The sequence below is a fragment of the Octopus sinensis genome, linkage group LG4, assembly GCF_006345805.1.
Source record: "Octopus sinensis linkage group LG4, ASM634580v1, whole genome shotgun sequence".
Classification (NCBI taxonomy): domain Eukaryota; kingdom Metazoa; phylum Mollusca; class Cephalopoda; order Octopoda; family Octopodidae; genus Octopus; species Octopus sinensis.
The window spans coordinates 85,561,066-85,585,658 of record NC_043000.1 but is presented as its reverse complement, the minus strand read 5'-3'; the positions used below and the strand labels follow the sequence as shown (position 1 = coordinate 85,585,658).

Genomic DNA, 24,593 nt, shown 5'->3' with positions numbered 1-24,593 from the left:
GTACACACATTCTCCTCACATTTCTGGTTGTACTGCTACTACATGCACAAACATTCTAGATCCCATTTCAAAATACCCCACTCACCAATGATACAGCCACTAGTTCAATGGCATATTGTTTCCTTTCTCTGCTTGCTCTCTGATCTAGCTAGCTGCACAGCACCACTGTCCAAACTTTCGTATAATATCTGTTTTCTCAGTTGTCTTTTTGGCTACATCTCATGACCCAAATGCCAACTAAACATTGCATTCAATTCTTCTTTCCCCAAAACTACACTATAGAATTCTCTCCTTATCTAACCTACAGATGTTCAAACTGAGCATCAACTACATTGAGCACTACAATCTAGAAGGGTCTGCAAAGATCTTGGGTTTTTTTTCTACCACTACAACTAATTTTGATAACATTATTTGCTTGAAATTTCTCAAGTTTTTGTAGTGCTCAGTTAAACAAGTTGATATAATACAAAATAATATTGTTTTAATCATAATGCTAATATTTGGCTATTAGCTGGCTGCATAACAACATTAATATCTTTTGCCTTAATTAATTTTCCGAAGATGGTTTTACATTAAAACTATTTTAGGATAAATCAGAATTATTCTTGGAAAATAACACACCATGTTTATTTTGTGCTGTTTTCATTTTCCAGACAATAAGTTATTTGAATCTAGCACCACGTTGGTTATTAAAAATGAACAACTCAAAGTAGAAGCTGCTAAATTGAAGGAAGAAAATATCAGTTTACATATAAGAGGAGATGCTAGGTAAGTTTCCTTGAATTCAGTGTTTGATAATACTGACAAGCCATTTTATTTTTTTATTTATGGATATTGCAGGATTTAACAAAATATTTTCTACATTGTGACTATATATACTGCAAGGTTCCATTTAAAAATTTTAAATGTAATAACATTTGTATTGCTTACATTCACAACATGCTCAAAAGCTATTGTCTATAATACTCAAAATGTTGGAGTTCTTTAATATGATATAATGAATATCTAATTATCATTCATTATAGCATATTAAAGAACTCCAACATTTCTCCAGCTTTTTTCTTTAAAACAATATTAAAATCATTATAATTAAGCAAGCTATTATTTGAATCTAGGATGAAATAACCTCATGAGGACCATTTAGCCCTTTTGATACTGCCCTGCTTGGGACTGCTCCTGGATTTATGATGCAAAATTCCTGTTTTAAAGTGATCAAATTTACTATGTTAATTTATGTTCCAAACACCAGCTTAATAACAGTCATTTTACCAAATTCTTCATTCTTAAAATCGAATGAAAGACAGTGCATATCAGCAGATATACATATAGTAACAAAAGGGTTAAGGTTCTCAGAGAAAGAAGTCTCTGTGATGAAGTGGTCACTAATTGGTTAACTATATGTAACAAAAAAACAACTTTTGTACTGCATAGAAAATTTTCAGTCTTCTTAGTGGCAACTCAGTATTTTTTTCCATGCTTGCATAAGTCTTTTACATAACATATTATACATAATCTTTTGTCATCTTGTCTATGGTACCTAACAACCTGCTATCAGGATTCTCTACTAGCTACCATATCCTTTTCGGTCTACTTCTGCTACAGGAATTTTACATGATTGCATACATGACTTTTTCATCGAACAATAAACATCTATGTATATCATATGTTCATATCAGTCTAGTTACCTCTCCAATATATATTGGTTGATATCTTTAATACCTACCATGTTCTTGTTGCATGTATTAAAGAATTTGATTTTATATAGGAAATGTGAAAAATGCTGGAGAAATTAGTTTTTAACTGTATCATTCATTTTATGTCTGTTTTACATCCATTTTTCTTTTCATGCTAGCATGGATTAGGTATATATATTTGTATCCAGTAATTAAGTCAAATGATTTCAAAGTTCTTCACATGAATTGCGTGCCATATAGATAAGAAAGAAGTTAATTTGATAGTATTTAATGAAATTGGATAACAACTGTTTTCTATGCTAGCATTAGTTGAACAGTTTGAAAGGATAACAGTTATGCTTGTTTTCCATACTAGCATGAATTGAACAGTTTTGTGATCAACTGCTGCTATATTCAGACTGGTGTCTTGTATATAGTTAAATATTTTAAATATTAAACTATCTAACCCTTTGTGGTGACTGCCATACCAATTAATGTCCACACAATTTCAAACTGCATGCTTTATTTGATCCACAGGAGTAAATTGTTCTCATTCTGTTACTCATGCCAGATATATCTCCATATCTGTTCTTGTTCTGCTCCTGAACAATGATACAGAGAATAATATGTGTTGCTTTAATATCAGATGTTAGGTTTATATGTTAGGCTTGAGTTTAATATTAGGGTCATTGAAACTATGTCCAGGGTGTTCAGGCTAAATCTGATGATTTATGTCTCCTGTTTTCAGGAACAGCTTGGTATATTGGTGACAGTCAATGATGTTAGAGAGCATAAAGGTTAAAGTTGTAGTTGAGAAAAATTTAGCTGATATGGGGGACTGGAAGCTATCTGAATATTAGAAAAGAGTGACCTATATCATGATGATTTGTATTGGGTATCAAAATGCCAAATCATACTTGCTGCTCAATGCTTTGGGAACACAGTAAAGGCTGAAAGATGTGAGATGGTCATCTGTAACAGAGACTATGAAGCCATGGTTAGCAGGAATGGATGCAGCAGGTATTTTGACTGTATCCACATGCTGGAATTCATCCAACAACTACAGGGCAACGTGATAGAAGATTTGAGCAAGGAAATCTGGGCTTTAGTGAGAGGGATGTGTGTTGAAGTTGCTACCATGAAACTGGCTCTTTGCTACCACTCGTACAAGATGTTCAAGGGACAAATTCTGACAGCCAAAGCCAAGGAGAACTGCTTAATGGAAAGCAGAGAAATTCTTGAACAAGCTGAGGCATCCTGTTGAGCTGGAGATCATATGGTTCTTTTCAGATGAAAAGAACTTCTGCCAGAACCACTTGCACAACACCTAGAACAACAGGTGGCTTGCCTACAATCCATGTGATATCTCACATACCTTGAAAACTAAGTTCCCTCAAACTATGGTGGTCTTTGGGTGTATCTTCAGTAAGAGTGATGTTAAACTGCCCCACACTTTAGAACAGGGCCTTAGGCTTAGTTCAGAGGCTATGTGAAGCTACTGAAGACTATAGTCAAACTCTGGCTGGAGAGGGTTACTGTTGTAAGGCTGTATGTGTGACAGCAGAATTTGGCTCCTTGCCATATGTCTGGAAAGAGTTAGAAGTGGTTGTTAGAGAATTTCAATGATTTCACTAGTCCTAGTTTCTGGCCTCTTAATTCTCCTTATTGTAATCTCATAGATTACTATGTGTGGGGAGCAGTTGGAAAAGACACTAACTGCTCTATCTGCAACAGCAAAGCCAAGCTGGTGATCAAGATCTTGGAGGTGTTCAAAGATCTTCTTGGGTACACAGCAAGGAACACATGTGCCAGATTCTGGAGCTGTCTTGAGATTGTGGTGGAAACTGAAGGCAGCTATGTTGGATGTGGTGAAACATAAGGTCGTTAATGTAAAGAAGGAGGAGAGTGGAATACAAAACTGAATCCTGAGGAACACCACAGTTGATTGAGAGTGGGAGCAGAAAGAGCTTAAATCAATGCATACTCAAATGGTGTGATCTGATTGGAAAGCACTGATCCAAGAGATGAGAGTTGAATGGAGCCTATGGGCAGGCAGTTTGCCAGACATGGTTGAAAGCTTTACTAATGTAATAGGGCTACAACATTGCTTTTAATGAATTTCTCTAAAGTGAAATTCCACTGGTGAGTGACATAAGACTGTATGCCACAAGTGGTACTGGGTCTATGGAAACCATACTGGTGATTACTGAGTGGAGAAAGAAATTTGTGGTGATTGAGACATCATTGTTAATGACTGTCTCCATTACTTTAGAGATATTTGGTGGGAGAAAGAAATAGGATAATAGTTGATTATGTCAGAAGGGTTTGCCTTTTTTTGGAATGGGACACATTGTGGCATGCTTCTAAATGTCAAGGTATATCTCTAGAGAACAAGAGATTAACGAGTTTCACAAGTATAGAAACAAGTTCAGGGCTGTAAAATTTGAGTTTAATGGAAATGACAGTGCTAGTGGCTTTGTTTATTTAAAAAAGTTCAGAGTATTTCTGCATTTAGCATGTGTGTATGCATTGTGGGGAATCTGGTAGAGTGGAACAAGGTAGATTTGGAAGGGATTGGCAAAGTGTGTGCTGTGTGGAGTTGGCTGCAAAGTGAGCAGTGGAGGCTTTCTCCATAGGAGTACTGCTTTTGAAGCCATTATTATTTAGTTGAGATGGGCTTTGTGGTGTAAAAGAGATCAACAGTGTGAGTAGATGATGAAACAAGTTAGTGTAAAGTGTTGAGAGTAGCAAAGGGTTTGGATTCTGCACCAGCAGCATTGGTGTGTGGTGAATGCAAGAGCCATGAGGAGTTGTAAGTGTTGAAGTCATAAAGAATGGTGACTTTGGAGAGAAGATAGGTGAAATACATGCTCTCAATGCAGGAGGAGGTATGGTCAAAGGGTAGCTATCATTTGAGGAATTAAGAGAATGATAGAAAAAGCAGATATATTTTGAGAAGTGAGAGAAAACAACTTTGAGCCAGGTGAGCTAGAAGTCATAATTGCTGAATCCAGGTGAGATAGTTCAAAGATCGGAGGAATGGAGTTTATATGTGAGCAGACACCACCTTTTGAACTGAAATTTGAGTAGGATGTACATCCTGGGACAGCAGGGATGTACTGTAGATAGGAATTGAGAAATTTGTTTTACCTCTAATTTCTTTCAATCATTTCCATCCCTCCTGTCACCCAGTTACTTTCATTGTTCCCCAAGACACAAGCCAATCATCTCCTTCTGTTTCTCTTCACAACATCCATCACTGACTCTATCTCTAGAATTTGATTATTAGAGCATTACTTGATGATAAATGTATTTAGAAAAAATTTCAGTTTGTTATATAATGTATATTTATATATTAAATCTTAATTTTAAATGTTCTGTTTTTCTTCTTTTTTTTTTACCTTATAATTTTTTCTTCCATTTCAGTGGTGACAAAAATCAAATTTCTGATCAAAAACTGTTTAAAAAGCAGGAAGAGCTTACAGAATCCCATCGACAAATTGCTGAGGTTATTTTTGCTATATTCCTTGAAACCATATTTCCAGAATTATCAACATTGATACCTAACGAAATCTTTTAGCATTTGAGTTACCTGTTAATTCCCAATCAAGCTGATAGAAGTCTGCTTTAACTGCATCCTATCTGTGAGAATGCCTACAGTTAATATAAAGCAATATATTAAAACTTTTTTGTGAATGTGCATAGCCTAGTGGTTAGGCTGTTGCACTCACATTCACTAGATCATGGGTGCATTGTGTTCTTGAGCAAAACACTTCATTTCATGTTACTCCAGTCTCCACTCTTGATCAAGTGGTGGGGTGGAGGGGCGGTGCTTGCCTAGCCAGCGGGTTGGTGTCATTTGAAGGCTAAAACAGTACATAGCACATTGTGACCAGCAATGTGTAACAGCATCTGATAGTCTGATCGGTAATGTGATTAAAACTTTAATTTTATTTACTTGGTTAGAGGAAAGGTATTGTCTTTCACCTGTCTTTTCAGAATCTTGAGGCTGGTAAAAAACTGGTATCCATAGGTTGGAAACCTAGCCCAGAAGCTTGCATTACAGTAGACTTTGCTACCTACCCCTCCACCAGGGCCAGATGGTTGCGTAAAACTAGGCGATGGATTAGGTTTATCTGCTTTTGATGGCCTTCCACATTGTTTCTACCTACCCAATTTTACCTACAAGCTTTTGATTGACTCAAGGCCATGAAGCTGCTAGATTTTGAGGTAGAACCCAAAACCATTATTGTAAGCAAACTTTTAATCACATAACCATGTTTGCACTCATTGAATGCAAGGAAAGTAATTTTTCTGTTAATGAATAATCTCCCAAATCAAAATGTAATGTAGAATAGAGAAAGCTCATATCATTTAATGTCCATCTTCCATACTGGCATGAGTTGAACAATCTGACATGATCTGACGGGTCTGAGTGCTGTGTCATGCTCCAATGTCTTTTTTGGTAGGATTTCTACAGCTGGATACCCTTCCTAAAACCAGCCACCTAAGAATGTACTGGGTTTCTTTTCCTTTACATGGCTCCAGATAGAAAATAGCTCCTACCTCTGCTGGCAACTAAGTGCCTCTCAGTCAGGATGAAAGGTAGACTGTATGATGCATGTGTGCAAACTGCCATGCTACATGGCAGTGAAACATGGGCCATGACTGCTGAGGACGTGTAGGCTTGAAAGAAATGAAGCTAGTATGATCTACTGGATATGTAATGTCAGTGTGCATACACAACAGAGTGTAAGTGCCCTGAAAGAAAAGTTGGGCATAAGAAGCATCAAATGTGGTGTGCAAGGGAGACTACTGCACTGGTATGGTCACGTGTTATGTATGGATGAGGACAGCTGTGTGAGAAAGTGCCACTCCCTAACTGTTGAAGGAACCTGTGAAAAAGGTAGAGCCAGGAAGACATGGGATGAGGTGGTGAAGCATGACCTTCGAACATTGGGCCTCACAAAAGCAATGACAGAAGACCGAGACTTGGGAGACATGCTGTGACTGAGAAGACCCGTCAACTAAAGTGAGATTGCAGCCATGGCCTATGCCAGTGTTGCATGTCTGGCCCAGTTAAGAGTACCCCTGATGCATTGGGTGATATGATATACTTGAGAAGACCTGTTGAGTCAAGTAAAACCAAAATCGTAGCTGTGGCCAGTGCCCCCTGCCTGGCTCCCATGCTGGTGGAACGTAAAAGCACCATCTGAACATGCTCCATGCCAGGTCCGCCTGACTGGCTCCTGTGCGGGTGGCATGTAGAAAGCACCATCTGAACGTAGCTGATGCCAGTAACCCCTGACTGGCTCCCGTGCCGGTGGCACATAAAAGCACTATCCGAACATGATCTATGCCAGGACCACCTGACTGGCCCCCATGCTGGTGGCACATAAAAAGCACCCACTACACTCTCAGAGTGGTTAGCATTAGGAAGGACATCCAGCTGTAGAAATATTACCAGATCAGATTAGAGCCTGGTGCAACCACTGGCTCTCCATACCTCTGTGAAACCATCCAACCCATGCCAGGATGGAAAACAGACATTAATCGATGATGATGATGACGATATCAATCTTAAGTTAATTTATTATAAACTGTTTCTGTTCAAGGTAATCTGGTATAGAAAATGTATTCCAAGGTGAATTTTTTTCTTTGATGAAAGCCACAATATGTTCTAAATTGAAATGTATGTAGTATTGTTTTCTTAGCAAGTAAACTGGAACTTAGAAATAAGCAATGAATTAGCTGATAATCCACAAGATAACCTCCTAATGTAAAGAAACACTTGTAGAAATAAATCTAAATATCTTCTAGGGTAGGAATGCAATATATCTTCTGTTGCTTATGAAGATTGGGTATCAGCTAATTATAACAATGTTCAGAGATCAAGTGTTATATTGGATCAGTGGAAGGAAAATTTAATCCAGATATTATGATGTTAAATGATGATGATAACTGTCTTTCAACCTTCAGGCATCCTGGGAAGTGACATGCAACAACACTCTCAGCATTAATCTGGAAGCCTAAAGAGGAAGCGATTAACTACAAGTGGAAATTCTTTTCCAAAGCTAAATACAATATTAACAGGTCAAAAAGATGTTTGATATGTTATCTCGGAAAATATCTATTAAAGAATTTAAGAGCCTCTTACACTGCTTAAATTCCAGGAATTAGGTTTTTTTTCTTCATGTCTGCATTAAAGAAATACATTTTAGTGGAATTTAAAAACACATTAAACCACTCCCATCTCATTACATATTTTTAACATGTTTGTTGTAACATTTGTTATTTCTCCTGTGTTTTCTTATGTTTTTTTTGTTGCTTTCCTTTTAAGCATTTCTTGTTCAGACATTATCTGCTTTGAAAGCAGCTTAGCATTCCTGTTCAAACATCATCTGCTTTGAAAGTAGCTGGCATATAGACTTGTTCTTATCATCTTGATAAAAAGCAACATAAAATTTTCACCAGAAAACTCTGGGTAGTTGTATTTTGCAAAACTTGTGGTTGTCATTTTAACATTATTTTACTCTCTTAGTTGATTGGAGTGCTATTCTACTTGTTGAAACCTTGCCACACACTGTAAATATATATATATATATATATATATATATATATATAATATATGCTGGAAACTCTCCCATTGAAGATGACCTGAACGTTCTGCTTTCGCCAAACAACCTGCACAAATGATTTGTTTGTGATGAAATGATCACAGTGCAACGTGAGATGAAGTGTTTTGCTCAAGAACACAATGCATTACCTGGTCTAGAAACTGCTCGCTAGATTGTGAGCGCAACACCCTAACCACTAAGCTATTCGCTCTCACTTAGTGCAAGACAAGTTTGGACAATGTTGTTTATGGAAGATCAGCAGTTGCCCATACATACCAGCCTCCCCTCTTCACACCACTGATGTTATCCAATGGGAAGGCAAAGGCTGATACAGCTTGGCACTAGAGATGTTGCAAGTTATTTCTACACACACATGCATACATATATATAAAACCTTTGGCATTGAGTTACAGATACAGCAAAACTAGGTACCACTGCATAGTGCCCAAGATCTCAACATCGCTATCAAGATAGATGACCACATACTGCAACAGTTTGGGTTTCAAGGACTCAGTTCTTCAGTATCCTCCCAAAAAGCCTGAGAGGCCTGCATCTTGTGGATGTAGGTGTCTTCAGAACAAAACTAGATCTCCTCCTCTCAAGTATGAGCCTGCTGCATGGCAGAGAATGTAGAAGAGGGCAGCAGCATCAAACTCCCTCATTCACCAAAAGCCACATATGTTTTAAGTAGTGAAGGTGTAGCAAAGGTGGTGCCTGTAGCATGGCTGTAGTTCTCAAGCTGAAACTGGTTGTCCCTGTCATTTTTGTTGCCTCTCCTTATTTCTTCTATTCATCTGCCTCTACCTCTCTCTCTTCTCTCCCCACATGACCAGTGTTCGGCCAAGCCTAACCTTTCTCTCTTGGTTCTGCTGCCATCCATACAACATCTATATTCCTCCCTGTGCCTGTGAAATCTTGTATCCCTGCCGTAAGGCTTTACTTCCACACACACGCCAGCTTAATTTAATTCGTCCTTAGTCGAAAGACACCTGTTATGTCCTGTTATTTGTATTTGTGTAACATTCTCCATTTTTTCCATCCTTATTTTTGTATACATTCACTGCTTTCTTCCAAGAATCTAATGCTTTTAGCTAGGTTTTTCCTTGGGGCTGGCCAGATTGGAACAATCTTAAGTATAACCAGCTGAAATTGCAAAGATAATCTGGAACTCGACTGAGGAATGAAAACTCTGAATGACCCGTCCTTGTTTTCTTTGTATTGTCTATGTGGATGTTTTGTTGTCCCTTTTTTGTATCACCTAACTGTCTGGATGTTTTGTGTTCTTGTCCCATTTTGTATTTTTTATATATAATATATATATATGACAATTATTTGTGATGGAAACAGTATTTATACCAAAACAATTTTTATATCCAACTTAACATGAATGTCCTGTTAGAACACTGAATACTGCATTATTAGCCTTGAGAGACCCTTTCATATAGGCGCCTGGTGCATAAAAGCACACACATAGATCATAGCAGATGAAATTCATCTGCCAGGAATGCCGGAATTCCCATAATATGATTTCTGTCTATTGGTCTTCCTCAGTGGGAAGCACTGGTCGCTACATGCAGCCAGATCTCACTGCTATGATATATAGAATATCAGCATCTTTTCAGATGCTGATGTCACAAATAGCCGGCAGGCTTATTAAAAATTAATTATTAGAAATGGAAGCAGTAAAATTACTTTTTAGTGTTAATACCAATATATGTGTATACCTGTGGTACTTAAGTTGGGTGGAATGAGACAAAAAGGTGATGACAGTTTTATGGTTTTCTGCTGCTCTGAGGTTTGTCTTTTATGTTACTTAACTGACAAGTTATTAGCTTGGTTTCAACGACCTTAATGTGAAATCGTAGCTACAGCATATCTATAATTATTACATGTACTCAATGCCAGTATTATCTATCAACTTATTTCGATAAGTGATTTGAAATAGTATAGTTATTGATCTCTTTGCCGCTTGCATGCCCATTGAAGCCACTCCTTTCAGTCTCTCCCAATAGCTCAGCTGTTCCATTGATCTTCCTGGTGTAGCACTACTGAACTGCCACAAGTTCTGCTATTAATTTAACCCTGTAGGAGGATCACAGTTGAGAGCAGTAGTCCAGATGGCTGAGAACTCCAGGTCCCATATTCTGAAAGTTCCCAGAATCCGTCTGACTATTTGCCTGCACATTGCGACCATCTTGGTCATGTGCACAGGAAATGAGGCATTGTTGATCATATCAATCCCCAGATTACCTACTGTACTTGACTCTGGGATTGCCACTTCTTTTGGTCCAAAGTATCATTGTTATGGCATGTTAGCACAAACTAGCTGATAGCAATTTCCTTGCATTAAATTGCATGTTGTCTTCTTCAGCCCATTTATATATGGCATCTAGGTCTTTTTGTAGGAGATTAACATCAAAAGATTTCTTGACTGCTTGCACTACTTTTGTGTTGTCAGCATAGCTAGTAAGTGCAACTGTCTGTGTAACTGATGGCATGTTTGAAAGAGCTACCATAAACAGTAGCGATCCCAAGACAGTTCCCTGAGGCACTTCACTCTCTATTATTGTCTCCTTGGAGAAGGCTCCATTAGCTGCCACAACCTGGTTTCCTTCTTTTAAGAAGTCATGTAACCCCTCTGCCAATTTTCTCATTATGCCAAGTCTCCGTAGCTTGTGACATATCATCCCATGATCAACCTTATCAAAAGCTGTTGCAAAATCAAAGTATATCATATCCACATTTGAGTGATTCATTAGTTGTTTCAGTCCCCAGTTATAATACAGCTAAAGCTGTGTAAGGCAGCTTCATCCTGAGCAGAAGCAATACTGGGTTTCTTCTAGGACCATGATCAATTTCCTCCTGACAATGCATTTCATGACTTTGCTGACATGAAAAGTTAGAGAGACGGGTCTATAATTTTAAGCATCCTCTGTGATACCTCTTATGGATAGGACATATTTCTTTGATTAACTTTCTGGGAACCTCCTGGTTGCAAGGAAGCTCTGGAAGAGGATATGTAGTGATCTTGCTAGAGCCCCTGTGCATTTCTTTAGGTGGATTGTTGGGAATTCTTCAGGGCCTATGGCTGAGTTTAAGCTCATTTCATTAATGGTTTATATCACATCAGCTTCCTGTGTGTGTGTGTGTATGTATTTGTGCATGTGTAATTGTGTGTGTGTATGTAATATGTATGTGTGTGTAATGTGTATGTAAGTATATATATGTGTGTATGTATTTGTATATATGTTTGTGTATATGTATGTATATATAGATGCGTGTGTGTGTAATTTACAAACTATCTGTCTCCAACATTTTGGAGACAGGAAGGACTGTCTCCAACATTTTGCTCATTACCTTGCTATATCCTCCTATTTTTCTCAACTTTTCTGCAACAACTGCTGTTTCACTGGCTGGGCTCACTGGTTTTTATATCACTCCCACTTAAGCAAACATCACTTTTCCACACTATCCATGTTGTAACTCACATTCTTCATATTTTACAAAATTTTTTTCACTCTCGGACTACATCCTTCTAAAATACTTTGTCATTGATTGCAGACTATATCAGATTATACTAATTAACTCTAATAATCCCCTTCCCTGCAACCATACCATTCTTCCAGTCCATGTAGCTCTAATTAGCCTATATTCTCTATAGGCTAAAAGATTTTAATATCTCTCACTAAGCATTGTGAATTTGATGTGCATTATGTGTGGTAATGAAATAAAAGAGGGGCTGTAATTATAGATGTAATATTTTAGAGAACAAGTAGGTACTGCTAGTAAATCTATTAGCCATTCACTTCTGTTACATCGTCAAACTGTTTATATTGAATCCTAAACATTTAGGATACTGTTAACATTTAGTCCTCCTTTGTGAAATAAGCTAATTTTTACCATCAAAATTTGTTTATGAAGATTATCAAGATTTTATCTATGGCACTTTTTTCCACTCTTAGAACATAATCCCTGTTAGATAATGCTAAAACTTATTTTCCAGTTTGTAACCAATGTTACAAGTGGTTGATGGTAATTGGAACTAGAGAAGGGTAAGGCTTATAATTTCTCATAATGACATAATTATAGCTGACCCAAATGTTATCAAGATTTTGGTATGAACCTAAAAATACAGTATTTCTATTATAAGCACATAAATAGGATTAACTTGTATGTGGCTAACAATAGTCTAATATGATAAATGACTTTGTAATGGTGGTGGGAAAGAACATTGTAGAAATAGAATCCTGGATATGTATAAAGGGGTTAGGAAATTTAGAAAATTCCTTCTTAATGACAACATCATAATAATGATAATTAATTTTCACATTTTGAAAATGTGACAGAGCCAACATTATTGATTCTAAAAAAGCCAAGTTGCTTATGTGAGGCCAAAACATCAATGACACCAGGATACTGCATCACAACAATGTGCCTTATCATATGGCACTTTTGATTAGAGTTTTTGGCATGGAAAAGCAGCCCTGTTGTTCTCAGCCTCTGTATTTGCCTGGACTTAGTCTGTGTGACTGCTTTCCCTTCCCAAAATTGAAAATTCACCTCAAACGGCATCATTTTGGCATATTGGAAAACATAAAAATGACTGTAACCAACCAGCTTAAGACCATTCCAGTCTCCAAGTTCCAGCACTGCTAGTGAAGAGTGGAAACATCTTAGGCACTGTGTGGTTTCTCAAGGGAACTATTTTGAAGGAGTTCATTTGTAGTTTAATTATAAATGATAGTTCTTACTGACAAATTCTCATTATTTTAATTACAAACCTTGTTACATCATATCAAACGTATATATCAACTTGCTGCATTTTTTCCTCTTGAACAAAGGTAGCTTTTTTAGAGTCACATTTGGCTTTGTCACATTTTCAAATTGTGAAAATTAATTATCATTATTATGATGTTGCCATTAAGAAGGAATTTTCTAAATTTCCAAAATTTTAAGAACCTCATGGTAAAAATGCTGATTGACATCTGTTCTTGAGGCATGAATTCCTTATGGACAACTCCATTGCTGTCAAAAAAGCAAATATGCATTGTTTGATTTTCAATTTGCTCTTTCTTGCTTTTTTCAGCTGTGGTGAGTTAGTAGTATACCACTCCTGATTTTGGTATTTTGTTTGTGGATCATACTTAAAAACCCATGATTCATCACCCTTAATGATGTTTGTGAGAAAATCTGGGTCATTTTCAATTCATTATAGATCATAGCATATTTACTTCCTGCTGCTGCTTTGCTCAGGAGAGAGTTTACAGAAATTTTCTTCATTCTCAGTTTGTTTGTCAAAATTTGATAAATGGTACTTTGGTTCAAATTCAGTGTCTCTGTAGTCAATCTGACTGTTAACCAATGGTCAGATTACACAAGGTCTCTGATTTGTTACACATTTTTATCATTTCTTGAAATTGATGGCCTTCTTGACCAAGGGTCAATTTTTTAGGATTCTCAGCCTTCTAAAAAGGCTTTGAACCATCGGAAAACCTGATAAAACAATCTCCTTGTAAGTTGAAGTTTAGCACAAGTTTCAGTGGCATTGTGTCTGAGTTTGAAACAAAACTTGATCATACAGTGTTGTGCATAACTGTGCTTACTCATTTTCTGAACACACAAAACAAAATCACTTTGCAAAATGTGCACTCATGGTTCACTTCCAAACACTACATGGTTGCTGCTTGGACTGAAGTTATAGAGAACGTTGATGTGGCAACACTGAAGGGGAATCCCACAGTGTTACCAGATCGAATGTTATGAGATGAGTCTCATTACTTTATTTATAGACCTTGTATATTCCATGTACTAATGCCCATTTTTTTTCCATTATGGGGTTTTATATTGACTATTTTCAATAGTCAGTATACATTGAAGGCTTATAATTTTATTTACAAAATATTATAGTTGTATTTTTAGCATGTTGATTTTTTAAAAAATTGTTTTTGTTTTATTCAGATTTTGGTTTACTTGTTTTTTTACATTATTTACATTTGGCGGGTATTTGTCCTCATCTTGTTTGTTGTTAACATGTTTTGGCTGATATGCCCTCCAGTCTTCATCAGGTGTCTTGGGGAATTTTGAACCTGGGTTCTCATTCCTTAGGTATTTTTCGATGTAATTATTATTATTCAGGTCACTGCCTGGAATCGAACTTGGAATCTTGGGGTTAGCAGCCCGCGCTCTTAACCACTACGCCATATGCCTATGGGCAATTATGGACTCCCTAATTGCCCATGGGCATATGGTGTAGTGGTTAAGAGCGCAGGCTTCTAACCCCAAGATTCCGAGTTCGATTCCAGGCAGTAAGCTGAATAATAATAATAATAATAATAACATTGAAAAATACCTTAGAAATGAGAACCCAAGTTTGAAATTTCCTCAAGACACCTGATGAAGGCTGGAGAGTATATCAGCCGAAACATTGTGTTAACAACAAGCAAGATGAGGACAAACATCTGTCTAATGTACATAATTCCTCATCACTTGTTTTTGGTTTTTTTGGGGGTTTTTTTGTGGCAGTTTTAGTTACTGATGTTTCCTATTTCAGCATGCACTTCAAATTGTCAATCTCAACAATGCACTACAAGAAAAAGAAAAACAACTGCAGAGCGTGCAAGCAAAGTAAGTTGGATTTATTGGTAATATTTCAATAATGTATAAAGAATAAAACATTGCAATATTAATAATTTAGGATATCATATAAATAATGTGGAGTACATTTAAGACTGAAAATTCCTGAATATTATTTTGTAAAATAGCCAGAAGGTCAGAAATTTGTGAGAAGGGTGTTAGTCAATTACATCTATCCCAGTACTTGATTGGTACTTATTTTATCGACACTCAAGGAACTGAGTTTAATAATTTGTCTTTTAAAATGACATATATACGGAATGAATTTTGGAGCAAGTAATGGGATATGAAAAGCATTGAACAATGTGTACTAGAGAAATAATATTGCCAAAAAATTGCTGGAAGAAAATACTTGTAGAAGTGCAAGAAGTGAGAATGTTGGGGCAAGTACATAAGATCAAGTTGCATTAAAGTTGCTTTATTAAAATTTGTGCAATGTTAATATCAAAGTGATGAGGATTGTATTAAGGTGGTCACAGTAAGCAACAGAAATAAAGGTTTTATTCTACAAAGCATGAAATATAGCCTCAAGAGTTGTGTTTTTGTAAGCATGAGACTTAACTGTCATTGTCCCATGGTAAAAGTGTCAGCTATCTGTACTGAAAACATCTACCATTTTCTTAATATGCAGAAATGTTAGCTTGTTAGATTGTGGGGTCGGGAAACAGAATTTAAAACATTAAAAGAATTGATTTACATAAAGTTTTTGTTTTATTTAGGATTTTAGAGGTTGAAGCTATGAATGGAGGTCTCCGATCAGCAAATAAAAATTTAGAACAAACTATTTTAGAACTTGAAGCAACCAACCAAGTAATGTTTCTAATACAGTTTCTTTCTTTAATTTTCTTTTAAAATACAGTACATTTTTATAATCATGTATTTGGCCAATGTGTTTAAATTGTGTGATGCTAATTATTCTGTTGACTTTTGCTTGTTTTTCAAATTTTTGCAGTTTTGTTTCAATCATTCAAATTTTAATGTAGTAAATGATGCAGCTATATTTTAAAAGATTATCTAATTATGTGTCTTGGGTTAAAAAAAAACCCCAAAAACATCTATTATTTCAGAAGATTATCTGTGATTTTATTTTTGTCAAAAGCTAAGTGAAGTTGAACTCTCCAAAAAATGAAATTTAAAATTTTTCTGTTTGAGGGACGTGTTAGTGTTATGTTTTAATTAAACAACTACAACTAAGTAGTAGTTAGTAAAGACATAGACAATAAACAAGTTCCACAGAAGTTCAGCTTTATGATGTTGAAGCATTGTGGGTGTAGGTGAAATGGGAAAAGGCAAGACAACTGGCTTTTTTCATTTGTAAAGAGGATATTATTGTCATGGAGAAGTATTCAGAGGGAAAAATGAAGAGCAAAGTTTGACTTAGTGCAATGTGTAGCTGAATATGGTGGTTGTGTTATTGAAAATCTGTAAGCAGTGATCCATTTCTGACTGTAGTGTTAGAAACTGTTTAAGGATTAATATTTTATGCCTTAGAGATTTTTTTTAATGTATTTTAGTTGAGAACATAACTAAGTTTAGTTTGCATAATTTGTGCATGTCTGATTATTCAAACTGAGATCAAGAGTAGTGGGTTGTGGTGAATGTGCAGTCAGAAGGGCAGATAATTGACAAAAAGTTTGATTTATATAAAAACAGCATTTGCACAGTAAGTAAATAGCATTATTGAACAATGTGTAGATACTCTGACAGGGTTGAGATGAAAGAAAAAAAATCAAGTTCCTTAGGTTTTAGATCGTGTATCAATTTATTAATGTAATTAACCTTATAAATGTTCCCTAATCATTACTGTTTTTCAATATATAATAATAATGGTAGTCTCTTGAGCCCAAGAAAGATAGTTCTGCAATTTCTTGTTGAACAACATGCACAGATGATTTGTTTATAATCAAATGTTTGTACTGCACTGAGCTCACTCCTTCCATCAGACTGACATTGCCTGTACAGGTGCATGATGTGCTGGGCATCAGGTGTCATAGTGGTTGCAAAGCAATGTGAAATGAAGTGTTTTGCTCAAGAACAATGCACAGCCCAGTCAAGGAATTGAACCCACTATCTCATGATTATGAATAAACACCCTAACCACTAGTCCATGCACCACTGTTTTTCAATGTAAGATAATCAGGACTATTAGTTCACTACTTCTTGCTCTTCTGTATTGGTTATAATATAAATTATTTTTAGCATGTACAGTGTCTGTTCAGTTGCAGTTTCACCTGTGTGGTGTAAACGCTGGAGTATATAATAGTTTATAGCCAGCCATGAATGAAGAGGAAGATTTTCAGTTTGCTTACTGAAATTCATAGAGATTTCCTAAAGATATTATCTTTCCTTTACACTGTTAAATCCTACATACAAGTCATTATGTTTATCTGAAAAATGAAATAAGAAATATTAGTTTCATTTTTAAATAATATATTTTTATAGATGCATTTCAAAATAAAGCAAAAACATAGAGGAATTTTCCTTGTAAAATGGTTTAGCATAGTTTTAAAATTATGATGTTTCGTTTGAAGTTCCAGACATTGGAAGCCAAAAGGAAAAAATGTGAGCAAAAGGAGAATTCCTGAAGTGTTTGCAGATTTTGGATAGGGAGCATGTGCTGAAATGACATGGCACTTGGTGGTTCAGAGAGAAGAAACACCATGCATGTGGATTAGTGGTTACAATATATTTGAGTGTGTCTTTGTCAATCAGTCACAAAACCTTTTTTTTTTTTGACAAAATAGAGATTGTTAATAAAAATATTTATTTTATTGAAAAGGAGTGATTGCCAAAGACATAATGAAGAGAAAAAAATTCAGATTGATCTCCTTATTATAAATTGTCACTTTAAAGAATATCTAGAACTTGTGACCTGAAAAGGTCACTAACAATTATAGCTTTACTACTTAAGATAGGGAACTAAAAATGTCTAGATGTTGTTTTGTAATTTCATTTAAAATCTTTACATACATAAAATCCCCCCACTCAAGAAACTGCTTTTCCACTTCTTATTTCAGTTAATACATACAAATTCCTCTTGTTTATTAATCTAGATGCTGAAAGATGAGCATCAAGCTTTACAATTAGCTTTTACTGCTCTTGAGGAGAAGTACCGTAAGTGCCAAGAAGATAATCGTGACCTTGTTGAACGGTGGATGCAGCAGAAATCAAAGGATGCTGACAAACTCAATGAAGAGAATGACAAAATATTGAGGTACACTTTTTCTTTTTCAAAAGCACTTTAGATATTCACATTTCAGTTTTTCCCATTCAAGTTGTCTGGATTGCAACTTTCCAGTTGATTGTCTCCCATCCTAGGGTTTTATTTGGGTGTCAATGCTTATAGAAGAGTGTTGTTCTTATTGTTGTCAAGTAACTGATTTCATGTCTATTCTAGTTATAGTATAAAGAGATTTCATTCAGTGAACTCTAGACTAACATCAGCATTTACATTTCATGTCTGTTTTCTATACCAGCATGGGTAAAACAATTCAACAGAATCCAATGGGTCATTGGACCATGTCTTATACTGTCTCAGTTTTGGCACGATTTCTGTGACTGGATGACCTTCCTATTACCAACCACTCAAAAAACAAAAGAGCTCCCTCAACTGAGAAAGAGAATAGTAGAAAAGGTGTTTGGTTGAAGTAAGTTTGTTTCTATAGAGGAGATACATGCCCATCTCAAATTATATGAGGATTGGTGGGTGTAAATGGAGTGGAGCAGAGTAGCCTTGTATCTCTGTGCCTGTCCTATCATACTTTAGTTGTTCAGCATCTGACGTAATGCCACCTTCATCTCTTCTACAACCCCTTGCTGTTGAGGGGGCTTTTTTTTTTGTCTTGCCAGTTACTCAATGACCTCACTATTGTCAATTCCTTGAAAATAAAATCACCTAGTACATACTGTAAAATGGTTGTTGGCATTAGGAGGGGCATCAAACTAGAAAGTATGCCAAAGAAGACACTGGAGCTTATTTCAATCCTCTGGTTCATCAGATCCTGTCAAATTCTTCAACCCATGCCAACATGGAAGGTGGATATCAAATGATGATGATTGATGAGTTTAATGTTTTGGTTATCGAGAGGCAAGATCATATTAGCCTATATTAGCTTCAAATTCCCTGTAAGTACATTTAGTCTATGAATTTACTTTAAAAATACTGGACTTATCGCTTATGATGTGATGTTGCCATCTATAACACATGTTAGTAAAATGAGAGTGAGAACTAGATTTTCTTGGAAACAAACAGAATACTGAGAACCACATTGTCTATGCTGGGATTGAAATGTGCTTCTCAAATTAATATTGAGTATAGCAATGCTAGTTAATAGATTCTTCAAGAGGAACAAAGGTAGGAAGAAAATCCTCAGTAGAGGGGTAAGTTTTATAAAGTAACAAAATAAAAGTTTTGAAAACTAACATGAAAATAATACTTTGTTAGTATAAAGTGTTGATTATGTGATGCCATGTATCAGAGGTATGAGGTTGTTCAATGAATGATGGAGATTAAAAACTATTGGATATACAGCAGGAATTTATGGAGAAAGTAATCATGTATTAGAGGTATTGCTTATTACAATCAAGAAAGACAACTGTTGTACAGAAATGTAATGTAAAAGATTAATGTGTGAAAGTAGTAAAGAGTGTACTGAAGAGACTTAAATATCATATGAATAGGTGCATTTTCACATATATCTGATGATGCATATCAGAATGGTTGAAAATATGTCATTCTGGATCTACCCAAACTATATTCACCTTGAATTCCTTTTCTGCTATTAATAACAACTAATACAATTTTTGAAAGGTTGTATCTACTGGATACTCTCATACCTTTGTTGTCAGTGGACTTTTAATTCTTTAGAAGTTGGGCAAAAACGTTTTGTTTCACTTGATATCAGCAAAACATTTACTGTATCTGGCATGCAGATCTCTTGGCAAAACTGCCTTCTATGGACTCCATTCATGTTTCATCTCTTAGATCAGAGGCTTCCTGTTAGGTGGAAACATAACAGCACATGCTAAAGGAGGCTCTTTCTACTCTGGTGTGCCATAAAGTTTGTTTTTTCTCCCTCACTCTTCCTCTGCTACATCAAGGTTATTTGCCATCAAGTCCAGCAATGCCTATGTAAATGATACCATCCTTCATTGCACCCTAACCTAAAACATCTCATGCCAAACCTGCACTGATTCCATGAACAGAGACATTGTAATCATCCTCTGATGCAGTCCCTTCAATCTTGTCTCCTTGAACAGCTCAAAGACACAATTATTACCCCGTTTCAGTACAGGAATTTCACACACTGCATTGCAAACTTGCTTGCTCCTTCAGGACTAGACAGTATTTCAGCCACCAGCTACCACTAGCCTTTATAAAACTCAAATGAGACTTGTAATGAAGTACTGCTTTCACATCTGGAATAGTGCTGCTGTTACGTATACAAATATAGTTGTAAATCTCTAAAAAAAAAAGACCACCTAAGTGATTAGCATGATGCCACTTAGCAACACTCTCCCACTTCTGGCTTGCAGATGTGCTGCATTCTCACTCTGTCTTTCTTCTAGTATAATGGTCTCTGCTTCTTAGAGGTGCCTTTTTGTGTGACACCTCCTCTCATTCCTGACTCATCTCTCTTCACTCATTGAGCTCTCTCCCTCCTCTTCTTGTGGACTTACTTCTTCGTTCAACTCCTCAAAACTTAGTCATCTGGAATTTCTTTCTTGACCATGTAGTTCCCCACAAATGTTAACTTGCAACTATTCTCAAGGATTATTAACCACGTCAATCTCACTGGTCTCAGTCTGTAAGGCCCATTGGCACAACCTATTCCTCCAGATCAGTTCCAATAAAGAAAACTATAGGCACTGCCCCAGTATGGCCACATCCTACAGGCTAAAACTGGGAATAATAAAAGAATAATGACTCACTGAATTTTTTTCTATAAAACAGTTTAAAATATAATATTTGCTTTAAATTGATTGTTTTTTTTTTCATTAAATGCATTTGTTATTGAAAATCTTCACTTATTCAAGATTTTCAATTGATTTTGAAACTTATGTTGCAGTATATGTACTAAACAAAAGAAAATGTTTTATAGTGTCAGAGGCTCCTTTACTGTGCGCAATAATTATTTAAATTGTTTAAACTGCTGCATAAGCAACATATTCAGTAGGATATCATTATTTTTCTATGGAAATCAAAATAAAAGTCCACTCCAGATATTTTCCTTCATTTCAGCTTTTACAAATTTGACAAAACTGTGACAGTAGGAATATGTAATATCAACAAGTGATTAAACTGAACTAAAGTTCATAGATAAGTTTTTGGAACACATATCAGTTCAGTAACGTCTGTTGTTTTTATTTATTAAAAGTAAAACAATTATCAATTCTTTAGTAGATTGAACAAATTTATAAGTAAAGATGTTTAACTTTTGAAATACTGCAACATGTTGGTGTGTTACAAAATTTTTAGGAATATACTGAAATAAAGTTCTACATATTGTGTGTGTGTGTGTGTATACACACATGCATGCACACACATTAACAGATATTTCAATTAAAATGAACTTTTTTTCCATAAAATAAATTGCAGTTAAGTATGCTATTTGCTTTTTGTAGAGTCAATGAATCTTGTCATCAGATGAATTAAAATAGGATTAAGGAAAGAAAATTAAATAAATCGAAATATCAAAGAATACTTACTATCAGTAAAATGCTGAAATTTTGTTAGGACTAACAAAATAGAAGAAAAAAAATTAAGATTTTGGTGAAGTAAGATATTTGTTATATACTGACAAGTTTTATAAATACTATCAAAGTGTGAAGCAGAAATGATTATTATTGCAAGTGTGTGAGTGTTTTCCTTAATCCCATTTTAATTCACCTGATGACAAGCTTCATTGACTCATGTATGCTATTTGCTTTTACTAAAAGCAAATAGCATACATAAGAGCCTCTCCTGCCCTTTGTTCTTAACTGCCATTAATTTTAATTTGAAATATCTGTGTGTTAAAATCAGTATTGAACTCTGTAAAGCAATTAACATAGAAATGAGCAAGTACTGATTTTCTTCATTCTGGTCCTTGAAATTATCACACAAATGTTGAAAACTGAATGCCAGTTGAAGGAGGGATTTCATTGCAGATTCTATTGAAGTTTAGTGGATATATTATATAATTCTGTTAACTAACTGATGCACTTGCTGTGAGATTAGTTAATAGCATAGTAGCTAGAGGTCCATGGATGGACAAATTTAGGGAATTGTCATTTCTATTGGCAAGAAATGCTTTTGGGTTCAGCATCTTAAGCAAGTGTCTTCTGCTATACTCAGGGGCTGATCAAAGCCTTCTGTTTAGCTGATGATAATATATAATGTATGTAATGCTGAATGTGACTGTAGATTGCACTTACACACACACATATATATACAATACTGTATTCTCTGATCAGAAAGGAGCAATTTGAGTAGGATGTGTTGTAGACTTTTTAAGAGAAAACTTGTAAGTTAATAAAGCAAGTGGTCAATAATGTCTTTGATCTGTCTACTGAATGTAAAAAAAAAGTCATTTGATTGGACTTGTGAACTTCACAATGATACATGATTGGGATGTAGTGAATGTGTCTATTTTGCAGATCCATTCACTGTCTTACATTAACAAAGAATAATGGATATTAAAATAATGGTCTTCATGAATAAAATTTTTTCATTAATTTGTACTTACTTTATTTTAATCAATTATATACGGAATCAGTTAAGGGTCGATTCCATTGCTGAGTTTCACACATGTAAAGTTCAAGTGTAATTAGGCAGGTAATAAGGTAAATGGTTGAAGCTATGTCTGCAATGTAGTGCACCAGTTAGGTCAATTCTAATCGGCTGTGTTGGACCCTGTGATCAAATATATTGCTGTCTTTAGTGTAAGGGAAGCCACCCATTCCAGACTTAGATTTGGTGAATTTGAATTGGAAGGCTTTGAATTTTCAGGCACATGTTCAGGATGTTCAAGAGGAATGTGTGAAAAAAGTAAAGAGTGAACTGATAAAGACTTAAATGCCATATGGATAGATGAGTTTTCACACATATCTGATGACGTGTCAGGGTGGCTGAAAATATGTCACTGTGGGTCTATCCAAACAATATTCACCTTGAATTCCTTTTCCACTATTAACGACTACTAATACAATTTTTGAAAGCTACTGGATACAGCCTACTCTCCTACCTATGTTATCAGTGAGCTTTTAACTCTTTAGAAATTGAGTAAAACAGTTTTGGTTCACTTGATATTAGCAAAGCAATTTACTGTATTTAGCAGAACTGCCTGCCTATGGACTTCATCCATCTTTCATCTTTTCCTCTGATGATAGCTTTCATTTGGAAGCATGCAATTTGGCAAAAATTTGCAGTTTCATGCTCCATTGAAATAAGGGGTAATTTTATTGATGATACTCCATCTTGGAGAGTTCTCTGTTGATCTTTGAGTTTCCAGATAAATTGGGACTAGGGTGTGGAGTTTCCATTGGCTCTTGTCCTGAATGTTAGTTGATGCTGGTGATAAGTTTTTCTTAGTGTTCACAGTGAATCCTCAAATAATCCCTTTAAAACCATCTGTTACTGATTCTTACTGTATAACTGCTTAGTAACAACAAATCTTCTGAGTGAGCAAGTAAAGGCATTTATGCAGTAAAAGTTGGTTGTTTGGGTGTAATTTTTGTTGTAGTATGTGATGTGAGATGCATTATTACCAAGGCAAAAAATATCTATCCATAACATTAAGGGTGTTGAAAAGCTTATTGTATTCATGTGTTGGTGGGAAATGTCTTATGAGAAAGTTCCCATCTATGTTAGTAGCAACATCTAAGTTAAATGGTGAATTAAACCAAGTCGTCTTACTCTTTCTAGTTCCCCTGTTTGTCTTCATGGAGGTGTTTCTGCACATGTTAGCTCTTGAAATTTGATTCTGAAATCTCATCATGAACACCAATAGAAGTGGAAGAAATCTATTATACATAATGTAAGAGTCAGCATAAATAAACAAAAAAACAAACAAACAAACAAAACACTAAAAGGTACTTCAAAAGTTAATCAGGAGACCAATCTGTAGTCATAGCTGAAGTGAAAGACCTCAAGTAACTAAAATATTGGTGCTACCAAAATTATTAATTTTTAAGAATCGTTACATGACTCAGATTATGGAAGTTTGACCCAATTTTGTAGAGCCCTAAACTACTAAAACTCAGGAAAATTGTGCTATAGCTGCAGTATTATCTATTTTGTGTTGCATATTTATAAAATTCTCGAAAATACTTTATTTTCTTTAAAATGTCAATTTTTCGAAAAGTTACAATGTTTTCTTTAAATCTCTAAGGTATTTCATCTGTTTTCCTATACTTAACCTTTAAAGAAGATATTTTGCTCTTTATCTTTGCCTCATTTGGATACATGGATATATCATCGTCTGGAGGATGTCTTTGTTGGAACAATTCCCATGCCCTGTGTGGTGTAACATTAGGTTCTTCCCAAAATATTTCCAGGATTGTTGACTTGAATGGCTCATGTATTCCACGGCTAGCATTATATAATGTTGATTGTCCCTTTCTTTTCTTTACCATCAAGGATGAAATAACAGTTCGAATTTCTGTTTCCAATGGTAAACCCAAACACCCA

The 24,593-nt window shown here is 35.5% G+C and overlaps 1 protein-coding gene and 2 long non-coding RNA genes across 5 annotated transcripts in view; 2 read left to right on the top strand and 1 right to left on the bottom strand.

Moving 5' to 3' along the window:
- Positions 1 to 24,593, top strand: part of LOC115210363 (autophagy-related protein 16-1) — a 90,429-nt gene that overhangs the window by 11,398 nt on the left and 54,438 nt on the right. For all 3 annotated transcript variants that reach the window (XM_029778926.2, XM_029778925.2, XM_029778927.2), the window contains exons 2-6: positions 654 to 768; positions 5,100 to 5,181; positions 14,841 to 14,914; positions 15,643 to 15,733; positions 17,977 to 18,137. In XM_029778926.2, the coding sequence (XP_029634786.1) occupies positions 654 to 768; positions 5,100 to 5,181; positions 14,841 to 14,914; positions 15,643 to 15,733; positions 17,977 to 18,137 (523 nt within the window). The remainder of the gene's footprint in view (positions 1 to 653; positions 769 to 5,099; positions 5,182 to 14,840; positions 14,915 to 15,642; positions 15,734 to 17,976; positions 18,138 to 24,593) is intronic.
- Positions 3 to 20,355, bottom strand: LOC118763032. The gene is made up of 3 exons (XR_004998781.1): positions 20,227 to 20,355; positions 1,406 to 1,415; positions 3 to 14 (listed from the first exon to the last, which is right to left on the bottom strand). It is a non-coding gene; the product is annotated as an uncharacterized LOC118763032 (long non-coding RNA).
- On the top strand, positions 18,145 to 24,011 carry LOC118763030. Its single transcript, XR_004998779.1, has 2 exons — positions 18,145 to 23,645; positions 23,676 to 24,011. It is a non-coding gene; the product is annotated as an uncharacterized LOC118763030 (long non-coding RNA).